The sequence below is a fragment of the Olea europaea genome, chromosome 2, assembly GCF_002742605.1.
Source record: "Olea europaea var. sylvestris chromosome 2, O_europaea_v1, whole genome shotgun sequence".
NCBI classification, from domain to species: Eukaryota; Viridiplantae; Streptophyta; class Magnoliopsida; order Lamiales; family Oleaceae; genus Olea; species Olea europaea.
The window spans coordinates 7387013-7398910 of NC_036238.1; the positions used below are offsets into that span (position 1 = coordinate 7387013).

Genomic DNA, 11898 nt, shown 5'->3' on the forward strand with positions numbered 1-11898 from the left:
AATATTTCATTATTAGGACTCTAATTTCATAAATTACCAGAAATAAAAGAATAGACTGCCCTGAACTTCAAATGGAAAAATTATAGAGAGACTAGAATTTACTAAGAGAGAAAATGCCAAAAAACCCTAATGCAATGTGCAAAGCATGTGCATACATAGGTATTAGTCTGGTAACCTCTTATGTATTTCTAGTGCATAGAGAAAGTGGAAATTTATACAAAATCGAATTAGTCAGGATAATTTATCAATGTTTTAGCTCCATTATGATGAATACATCTTCATAAAAAATTATGTAATCATGAAAGGATTTAATGTATTATCGATTGTATAACGCTGTAATATTACATCAATAGTTTACCACATTATTCAAGAAAAATTTAGGTTGCAAACTGGAATATCAATTATAGTTGATTCAGCGTCTTGTTTTGTTACTATTACAACTAATAACCTTGGATTCAATTTAATTATTGTCGTGTATTGAGCACTACTCAATGGATCATTGGAATTATGACAAGAAATAAGAATGCAAATACTGAGTTTGTGGAGAATTGTGAAACTAGACTTCAACTATTTATTTTATTTATTTTCTTAGTTTTCTCTCTTTTATTATTTCGTGCACTTTAAGTTACACAAGGAAAATTATATCCATTGCATGTTTAGTTATTTTCCTACTTTTGCTTTTCCTATTCAAACCTTTTGTAGCTCGTCATTTTTACTTTGCTGTTTATAAATTAAAATTTGAGAGTTTCTCAGTCTTCCAAGTCCAACTAGAAATCAACAAATCTTCAATGTTTGTCAACCTGAGTACTTTTAACGGATAAGATTCACTCTAAAAAGCAGTGGTTTATTAATTCCCTTATTTTCTTTGGCAACTCAGTGTTAGTTACGCGATGACATTTCTCTATTACTTTATATATTTTAGGAGAAAAACTATGATGATTATTTTTTTTAATCAATAATCCTTTTAGGAAAAAATTCATTTAACATACATTACCATTAAGAGATTGTGATAGGTGTAATCTTGTGTGGTTCCCTTTAAAATTTTGATACATTTTTGTCTCTCTTCTTTTCAACCGCACATTCTTCAATAAAATAATATTATATGTAAATCAAAAAATTTTCCTTCTTTTTTAATCACACATTCTCCCAAGAACTACTATTCCAAAATACATTTTACCCAAATTTGTCATTATACTGGTTGTCAAACAGAGGCTAAAATTGAGCTAACAAGATTATAATTATGAGATTAGTGCAGATACTCCAATATTATTTGCAAAAGCTTGTGAGACTTTCATTGTGGAGCACACACTTCGTGCATGGATGAATAGCGATGATAACAATCACCAAGATCTGCAGCATTGTTATGTTGTCAAGGCAACAAGGGATTCAGATTTTCCCCTTTTTTAGGGGCTATATTTGTGCATTTTATTTTGATTATGTCCCATTTTGAACCGCTAATAGCCAACACTACATCAAAGTTTGCATTTTTTGACTTGCATTGCACGCCATAAAAAGTTCTTTATAGCATACATGTGGATGTCATATAAAATGCTGTAAATACGGATATTCTTTTATGGCATACAATGAATGCCGTAAAAAATGAAATGGGCATCGTTAATTCACTTTTTATAGCATGCTATTGTACGCCAAAAATACTCACCTTCTTTTATGGCATACAAGCTTGCCATAGAAGCATACATATGCACGCTGTAAAAAAGTATACATTAAAGCATTCAGTGAGTTTATACAACTTGATTAATTCAGTGAGTTAATACAACTTGAATATTAAGTATTAAATCATCTAAGATATTATCAGTTTTATATCATGCCCTTTAGAGATATTGTATTGGCATAACATTGTTCTATGAGATTATATTTTTTAATTATTAAATCTCGTTAGATGTCAAGAAGCGCCTTGCATCTCGTGTTTCCACCACCATTCTCATCAGCTGTCTGCAGGGTTTTAATTTACAATAAGTTCTTTCACATAGCAATTATTTGATGGGTAGTAGCGGCGATATTAGTGATGTCAAATCTTTCATAAGAAAAATTAACATTTTTAGATAAATTATTATAAAAGTTTCAGCTCCATGATATGTTCAATTACTTTTTGTGCCTATAGGAAAAATTAATTTGATTTAGCGATTTGAGCATACACGCAAATTAATATCAAAAAAATTATTAAGAAATTATTTGGCTTGATTTTACTACCATTTAAAATGTGTTATCGAAAGTTATGCTCTTTGTATTTACTAATATTTGTTCTCAGATTCAATTTCACTCTAGAATATGAGTTTCTTCTAAGATAATTCAATATAATTTTGAGTGCCAAGCATAGTTTAATGCGAACAATATCTTTCTGCAGAGAGAATTGTTTCAAAGAACTCTATATGAATGCCCACCATGATGCATGATAAAAGTAAGGCATTGTCAGAAGGTTTGCAGACTAGTAAAATCATTACCATCACAGCAATTTAGACTACACTTTATTATTACAAAAAATAAAATAGCAGAGTGAGATCACTGCACTTATTTTATATGTGGGTAACATAATGGTTACTTGAAATTATCCAAATGAGAGAAAAGTCCTACAAAAGTACTTGTCCAGAGAGATCTCAGTCCTTAGAAATATTTTCTTGAGATCGAAGTGTCTCAATCTCATGAAGGAATATTTCTATCGTGGAGAAAGTATGCCTTCAATTTTTAATGAGACTTATATATCAGCATATCAACGAGCTAATAATTACACCTGAGGAAGGTGGTTTTCAGTTATGTGTTGAATCTAATCAGGTTTTGTGGGGAGATTGATGTACTTAGCACGTACAAGTAGAGATCTTGCAAATGCATTGACTATTGTCTGCGTACTTATGCATAATCCCAAAGTTCAGCATCTAAATTCAGTTATGCACAAATGGATATACCTGAAATTGCTTTCTGAAAGGGAGTTTTATTCACTAAAAATACAGGTTGCCAAAGTGGTGCATATACAGGTGCTGACTGGGCTGGAGTAGCAGATGATAGACGCTTTACTTTGAAGGTAGTAATCTTGTTATGTGAAGTAGCAAAAAAATAAAAAAGTAAAAATAAAATATAGTTGCATGCTCAAGTGTAGAAGCTGAATTTAGAGATATGGCCCATGGGATTTGTGAAGCATTGTTTCTAGGACTTCTCTTGCAAGATCTGTGCTATTTATCTGGGCAACAAATTCAACTATATTGTGACAATAAAAATGAATGTGATATTTCCCATAATCCGGTTCAAGATAATCGAATATAACATGTCGTGATACATAGACTATTCATTAAGGTAAAGTTGGGGAAGAGGATGAGTTGGTTGCATTCTCAACAAAACAGTTTCTAGTTGATTATTTAGGAGAATAATCTTCAACACTTAAATCCCTTTGCATAAAATTGTGAAATTTCAGACAAGCATTTTGTCTGGAAAAAGTTTCTTCAATCCTTCCACATTTCTACCAAGTGACAGTTATGTTTTTTCTTTCTTGATCTCTCAGCTGCTTAAGATGCTCCCGCGAAATCGCTTCATGCTTCCGCCATATGTAGCAAGTTTAATTAGGAAATCTTGGTACAACCCTCCAAGCATGAGTATATGCAAAAATTAAAAGCCTTGACAAAAAAACAAAAATTTACAATTCCCAATTACTTGAAAACTTAAGCTCACAATGTGGGGAAAAATCAGAAAATTTAATGTTGTAAAACTTTGGAAATATGGGTGACTCCCACATATTCTAACACCCTCTACTCAATCTATCGTGAATTTCTCTAAAAGTCACCTAAAAATGCATTGTTTGATGCATTGGAAACCAGGCAGATAGAGCTTCCCAAAGAGATATAAGTTGAATGTTGACTCTTTCCGAACACTTCACATAATTTGTTAAAAGTTCGGTGTCAATCTCAAAATGAAAGAAAACCTCCATAGTTGGCTACAGGATTTGTCTGATTCTCTTAATCTAGAAGGACTAGGAAAAAGCCAACTCAAGGTCCTCAACTAGTTGAGCAGATTAGTGTTATATTTAACCATCTGCCGCTTATCTAAATTGGCATATAATCTTTAGTTCTATAAAAACTCGAGTTCATTAACATGAACTTAGCCAGTAGCTCAAGCCAATATTTAAAGCTACTCTTAAAGAATAAAATCTTATCTATTCAGTTAGCGAAATAACTCATTTGGTAGCTACCTTCTTTTTAAGGTATGGATTAATCTGCGAAATGCATTGAGATTGTAGTATTTTACTATTTCGCATAAATTCTTAAACGTATGCTGATAATATACGTGTGAAATGAAGAAATAAATAACTTAATGAGTATTATATTTTATTTCTATTAGCATTTGCTAGGCCTGGAGTATCGTAGACAGTCCTTTGTCTGATAAAATTATTCTTAATTATTAATTATTTTTTCATTCATTTTGGATGATCATATTGTAATACGCATGTCATTTAAAGCATAATAGTATTCCACAAATACAGAAAACTAGAAGTCATATAAATTAAGCTTATCAAGCAAAGTATTAGAGTTCGATTATAAAATGCATGTTAGGAAATTGCATTAGAAAATGATTTGCACAATTTTACCACCGCTTAAAATGAGAGAACTAAAATTTTATTGTGACTAGTAATTCATGTCTTTATACAGCCTGTAAATTGCATGCATATTTGGGGAAATAATGAAATTTTTATAAAGAGGAGAGGTTTTAAAAGATAAAATGTTTCATCACTAAATGCATTATTATGATGACAGTTTTATCTGTCTAGACTACTATCAATACATATATAAACAAATGAATGCTACAAGTTATTTTTGATGCTGATCATGCACTAGATTGGGAGGAAACAGCAGCAGACTGTCATGGAAACACTTATCCATTCCCAGGCCATCCAATGAACGCTCATCATTGCCCACCCTATCCAATGAACTTGCGGAACTTGATTAATTCAGTGAGTTAATACAACTTGAATATTAAGTATTAAATCATCTAAGATATAATCAGTTTTATATCATGCCCTTTAGAGCATTGTATTGGCATAACATTGTTCTATGAGATTATATTTTTAATTATTAAATCTCGTTAGATATCAAGAAGTGCCTTGCATCTTGTGTTTCCACCACCATTCTCATCAGCTGTCTGCAGGGTTTTAATTTACTATAAGTTCTTTCACAAGCAATTATTTGATGGGTAGTAGCAACGATATTTGTGGTGTCAAATCTTTCGTAAGAAAAATTAATATTTTTAGATAAATTCTTATAAAAGTTTTAGCTCCATCATATGTTCAATTACTTTTTGTGCCTATAGGAAAAATTAATTTGATTTAGTGATTTGCGCATGCATGCAAATTAATATCAAAAAAATTATTAAAAAATTATTTGGCTTGATTTTACTACCATTTAAAATGTGTTATCTAAAGTCATACTCTTTGTATTTACTAATATTTGTTCTCAGATTTAATTTCGCTCTAGAATATGAGTTTCTTCTAAGATAATTCAATATAATTTTGAGCGCCAAGCATAGTTTTATTTTTCTTGAATTCCAATTTAATTTTCAATTATACTATAAATTTTCTAATTTATAAGTTCTGCAAGTTATTCATGTTCGTGTTCAGATTTAATTGAACTCTAGAATTTGATTTCTTCTTTAAAAATTCATTATAATCTTAGTGCAATTATAGGCAATTTTATCTTCGATATCCATTTAGTTCTGGATTACTACAACTTTTAGAAGATTAAAAATTACATCATATCCGATGATAATTTATGGTTGAAGGTGATTTTTCAACCTAATTTTTAATTATTATGACAGTTTTTCTTTGTTTCGACTACTATCAATGGATAGAAAAACAACCAAATTTTCGAGTCATTCCTTATACTAATCCTGCACTTGCACACTTTACTTGGATATAGAAGATGTAGAGTACAGATTGGATAGGGTTTTTGTCACAGATGCATTCTTGGAGTGGTAGAATTATATTTCTTGTGCTTCAGTCTAAAGTCTTTAGGTATGGAACATTGACTCAACTTCAGTTACCAACAATGGCTAGAATACTAATGTTTTAACTATATATTGAATTGGCCATGTAGCATTAGAAGTATGTGCAAAATAAGGTTATACATCATGAACATACTTTGCACATTGGTAGCACATAGTAATTTGTGAGCAACCAATTTGAAAATATATGACCGATAAATAAACTATGACCTATAATTCATTTTGTTTGTAATCGATGAAATAAATTATGACTAATAAGTGTGTTTTTTAGGCACTCTAATGGTGTATTTATTGATGAAATTGAATAAATTCTTATTCATAATTGTGTAATTATGGTGTTTGTAGGCCAAAATCCCAAGTTGAAGGAGATAATGGCTAAAGGAAGGAAAAGAGGACAAAAAGTGCACAAAAAAGAATTTGGGGACCAAAGTGTACAAGTGCCAAAAGTTTTAGGACCGAATGTCGCAAATTTTGGAGGGCGCAATTGAAAGAAAATTCAAATTTTGAGGACTAAAATGTACATAATCAAATTTGAGGGATATAGTTTGCAAATATGGGAGTACCTGAGCTACAAATACTAAAAATGAGATGTGGTACTGTAGCGACACCACAGCGCCACTGTAGTAGAGCCACGGCAGCATGCCTCTGTCCCTTGTAGTGCTGCAACGCCATTTTTAAAGCGCCACGACAGTGACTAAGGACCTATTTGTTTATATTTTTGTAGTTAGGGATCATTTTGCAATTACAAAACATGATTTTTGAGTCATTTAAAAGGCAAAATTGATCCATTTTTCTCTCATTCTTCATTCACTTAAAAAGCCAAATTTTAGAGAGAATGGGGCAAGCAAAAAGGAGAAGATTACTATACCAAAGAGAGAAAATCTTGATGAAATCAAGACCAAAACCAAGCAAGCCTCAAGGATCCTACTAAGGGACGGGTTTATTTCTTTGTCTTGTATTTCACATTATATTTTTCTCAACTTTTGTGATTTATTTCTTTAATCCTCTCATTCTGTGCCTTACAAATACAATGGGCTAAACATTTTGGTATTGGGATGAATTAGGAAGCTTGGCTTAATTATATAAATTTCTTTATTCACTATTTAATGCTTATGTTCTTGTGTTTTTACCATTGTTTTGCGTGCATTATCATTATTGTGGCCACTATGTGATAATGTCTAGTGATTTGTATGATTATTGAGAAATTTACATTTTAAACTAAGGTGGTAGAAACCCTAAGTTCTTATGGAAATAGAGATATATTCCTAGCCCTAGGTAACCCTTTGAGTTATTTTCATTAATATTTAATGCTTTCGATTGTGTTTAATCTACATAAAGATATAGTAGGTTAAACCAATTGATTAGGGTTAGTTTCACTTGAGAAAGGTCATTAACTAAAATAGGAAAATTAGGTTTGATGAGAAAAGTGAGCAATGTACTATTGAATTGTTTTGAGGAATTAATTTAGTGACAGCCAAGTGGAATAATTAATCCCAACCTGATTAAAATCTAACTCCTATCATAATTGCATTTGGGTATTTCACTTTAAAGCTTAGAATCATTTTATTTTACTCTTCAAATTCAATGATATTAATTGTGTGTCTTGACCCTTTTTTGAATTAACTCCCATGTAATTGGAATAAACACTCTTCGAGGGATTGACTCGGACTCAAAAAGTCCAATCAATAACTTGTGCGTGACCTGTACACTTAAGGTGTAGTATTTTAGCGAACAATGACCTATAAAATTTTTAATCTGTGCCCTAAAGAAAATCAGTGACTAACTAATTTGATAATATATGACCAATAAATAAGTTGTGAGCTATAATTATGTATATGTGATCATTAATTGTATAATTGTGACCTTATTATATTTAATTAATTAATATTCTTAAATAATTAGTTAATACCTGATTTTTGCATTCTTTTTTAAAACATATAACCTAATTTTTGAATTGTCCATACTTAATACATGACTTATGAATTTTTCTCAAACAACAAAATGGTACTTAATAAGAGGCTCAAAATATTTGGACACAATTTACATTCTTGGTTTAGTGAATAAATGATGCAGGAGGATCCGAGTCAAGTGATGCTGATTTTTCAGATTGCACGATGATGGCGCTGAGATACCATAAGATGGCGGATCGGCGCAAAGATGGAAAGTAAATCACCATTATTTCCTTAATTGGGAGATTTTGACGCGTCTTTGGTAATTTGGCCATAACTTTGGCTACGGTTATCGGAATCGCTATTATGACCCCAATTCGGAAAGCTCTCTTCGGCGCGCACGTGGTGGCCACCCAGCTATGCTCGGTGAACATCAATTTCATGCCCAAAATCCACTGTTTTCCTTTCCAAAATTCAATTTTAAGTTATTTTTTACTATTTATGGTAATATTTAGTTTCCTTTTTTTTATATGTTAGAGAACTCGAATTAAGCCAAATTTTTGGCAACTTACTTCTTTTACTTAATATTTTATTTTGGTATAATTTCGGGATTTTGCCATTTCTGGTAATTTTCCAATAATTTCGTATTTCGCAGCTATTTAACCCGGCTTGTGGGTTAGTTTTTAGCATTCGGCATTATTAATAATATTGAGTTGAATTCAGAGTATTTTCTCTATTTTTTTGGGCATTTTCTATCGTTCTTTTCTTGCGAATCATCTGCTACAACCAGCCAATAGGATAATCACTATCCTACCCGACGTCAGTTGGTATCAGAGCATCAGCATCTTCTTGGGAGATAAATTCCATCAGTTATAATGGTTGGTGGACGTGGTCGTGGTCATCGAGGACAGGTTCCGATTAAGGAAGTCCCGCACCGTGATCGTAATATTCAGGATGTGACGATTGAAGATTTGCAGAGACAAGTTACGGAGTTAACCCAACGTTTGGTGGAACAGGAGTTCGGTAATCATGATGTGGAAGGTCACGATTCTGATACCAGTTTCGAAAACCCATATCACCATCGTGCTCGAGTTTGGGAGCATCGTGGACGGGAGGATCGTCATGTAGATCTTGGTTTCAGAGTGGATCTACCCGAGTTTTCTGGTACGTTGCAGGCTGAAGGATTTATTGATTGGTTGAATGAAGTGGAGAGGATTTTTGAATATAAGGAGGTTCCAGATTGTGTTAAAGTGAAACTAGTCGCCATCAAACTCAAAGGTAGGGCATCTGCATGGTGGGAACAGTTGAAGCGCTCACGGGAGCGACAAGGGAAATCCAAAATTACTAACTGGGAGAAGATGAAGAAGAAGATGAGAGGGCACTTCCTCCCTTTCGGCTATACTCAAACCTTATTTCAGAGGCTCCATTCACTAAGGCAAGGTGCAAGATCAGTCAATGATTATACTGAAGAATTCTATCAGTTGGTGGCTCTGAATGATTTATCTGAAACGGAGGAACAGATGGTAGCACGGTATTTGGAGGGATTAAGGCAGCCCCTGCAGGATGTTCTTAGCCTTCATTCATTGTGGACAGTTTCCGAGGCATATCAGCGAGCACTTGCAGTAGAGAAACAGCAAAGTAGGAGGCCAGTGGTCAGAGGTGAAGGAAGTCAGCCAGTTCGCCCTCAAGAATCTCGTCCTGCTTATCAGCCACAGCGGGATAGTTCCATCTCAAGTATTAAGTGCTTTAGGTGTGGTGAACAGGGGCATAGGGCGACTGATTGCAGGAAGCCTGCTGGTCAGAAGAATAAAAATCTTCTGATTGAGGAGGATATGATAGAGGAGTTTGAGGAAGTTGGGGAACCCTTGTATGATGAGGGTGTAGATGAGGACGTGCTATATGGAGATGGTCAGGAGACCCTGGTTGTTCGAATGAGCCTGCTGACTCCCAAGGGCGACTCAAGGGATGATTGGTTGAGGACCAACATTTTCCACACAACCTGCACAGTTGCTGATAAAGTCTGTAAGCTGATAATTGATAGTGGCAGTTGTGAGAATGTAGTGTCTGAGGAGGCTATCGAGAAACTACAACTGAAGATGGATCGTCATCCCAAACCATACAAGTTGTCTTGGCTGAATAAAGGCAGTGAGGTAACGGTAGAAAAACGATGCTTAGTGTCTTTCTCAATTGGAAAAAAATATTTTGATAATGCTTGGTGTGATGTGGTATCAATGGACGCCTGTCATGTTTTGTTAGGACGACCTTGGCAGTATGATCGCAGTGTTATCCATGATGGGCAGAAGAATACTTATTCTCTTAGTATCAAAGGAAAGAGAATTGTTTTGGTGCCTCCCAGGGAAGGAAACATCCCTACCCCGATAGTTAAAAACCCCAATCTACTTTCTATGTCCAGGTTTTTGATTGAGATTGGGCGTGAAAAAATAGTTTATGCTTTAATGCCTCGTGAAAATAGTACGACGAGTGTGGATTCAGAATTTCCAGCAGAAGTACAGCAACTACTGATGGAGTTTTCTGACTTGATGCCAGAGGATCTTCCTCCAGGATTACCACCTATGAGGGACATTCAACATCAGATCGACCTCATTCAGGGGTCGAGTCTACCAAACCGACCAGCATATCGCCTCAGTCCCAAGGAAGCTGAAGAGTTGCAGCGACAGGTGGTAGAATTATTGGAAAGGGGCTACATTCGTGAGAGTATGAGTCCTTGTGCAGTTCCTGCTCTCCTAGTATCGAAGAAAGATGGGTCATGGCGTATGTGTGTCGACAGCAGGGCAATTAACAGGATTACAGTGAAGTACAGGTTTCCAATTCCCCGTCTGGACGACATGTTTGATCAATTGTCCAGTTCTAAGGTTTTCTCAAAAATTGACCTTAAAAGTGGATATCACCAGATCAGAATCAGACCTGGAGATGAGTGGAAGACCGCGTTCAAGACACAGCATGGGTTGTACGAGTGGATGGTCATGCCCTTTGGACTATCCAACGCACCCAGCACTTTTATGAGGTTTATGCATCAGGTTTTACGGCCTTTCATGGGGAAATTTGTGGTAGTTTATTTTGATGACATACTTATTTATAGTCTGACATGGGAGTCACATTTTAATCATCTTCGTGCTGTCTTTGATGTAATGAGGACGGAGCGCGTATTCGTCAATCAGAATAAGTGTTCTTTCTTCACAACTTCTGTAACTTTTTTGGGTTTTGTTGTGTCTACTGATGGTGTTCATGCAGATCAATCCAAAATTGAGGCAGTTTTGAATTGGCCGAAACCAAAAACTTTGCACGATGTCAGGAGTTTCCATGGATTGGCATCCTTCTATCGTCGATTCATCAGAAACTTTAGTACCTTGATTGCTCCCATCACAGAGTGCCTTAAAGGGCGTGATTTTCAGTGGACTGAGGAGGCAAAGGCTAGCTTTTAGTTGGTTAAGCAGAAGATGACGGAGGCCCCAGTCTTGGCACTTTCGAATTTTGAAAAGGTGTTCGAGGTAAATTGTGATGCGTCTGGAGTTGGCATTGGTGGTGTTCTGAGTCAGGAGGGACGTCCAGTAGCCTTTTTTAGTGAGAAGCTATCGGGATCAAAGAAAAATTATTCCACTTATGGCCTGGAGTTCTATGCCATAGTTCCGACGCTGAAGCATTGGCGCCATTACCTGGTACAGAGGGAGTTCATCCTTGTTACTGATCATGAGGCTTTGAAATACATCAATGGTCAGCACAAGTTGAGTAGGCGACATGCAAAGTGGGTGGCGTACTTGCAGGAGTTTACTTTCACACTCAGGCATCAAGCAGGGAGTTTGAATCGAGTAGCAGATGCTTTGAGTCGTCGCACATTACTCCTCACCACCATGAGCACAAGATTGTCGGATTTGAGGCATTTCCTGATATGTATGCTGCGGATCCCTCATTTGGGAAGATAATTCGGGAGGTAACTGATAATCACCGACATGATTTTATTTTACATAATGGTTACCTGTTTCGTGGATTG

At 34.9% G+C, this 11898-nt stretch overlaps 1 protein-coding gene across 1 annotated transcript; it reads left to right on the forward strand.

Annotated features, from left to right (window-relative positions):
* The first annotated feature begins 8764 nt into the window (after positions 1-8764).
* Positions 8765-11332, forward strand: LOC111371849. The gene is made up of 3 exons (XM_022994021.1): positions 8765-9053; positions 9129-11075; positions 11142-11332. Exons 1-3 carry the CDS (start codon positions 8765-8767, stop codon positions 11330-11332), a joined length of 2427 nt encoding a protein of 808 aa, XP_022849789.1.
* The last annotated feature ends 566 nt before the right edge of the window (positions 11333-11898 follow it).

What these genes read in the sequence shown, in the direction of transcription:
- LOC111371849 (XM_022994021.1), top strand. Translation starts at nt 8,765, where the DNA reads ATGGTTGGTGGACGTGGTCGTGGTCATCGAGGACAGGTTCCGATTAAG. An exon ending in GGATCTACCCGAGTTTTCTG is followed by an intron (nt 9,054 to 9,128) that starts GTACGTTGCAGG and finishes AGGAGGTTCCAG; the next exon opens with ATTGTGTTAAAGTGAAACTA. An exon ending in ATTCGTCAATCAGAATAAGT is followed by an intron (nt 11,076 to 11,141) that starts GTTCTTTCTTCA and finishes GTGTTCATGCAG; the next exon opens with ATCAATCCAAAATTGAGGCA.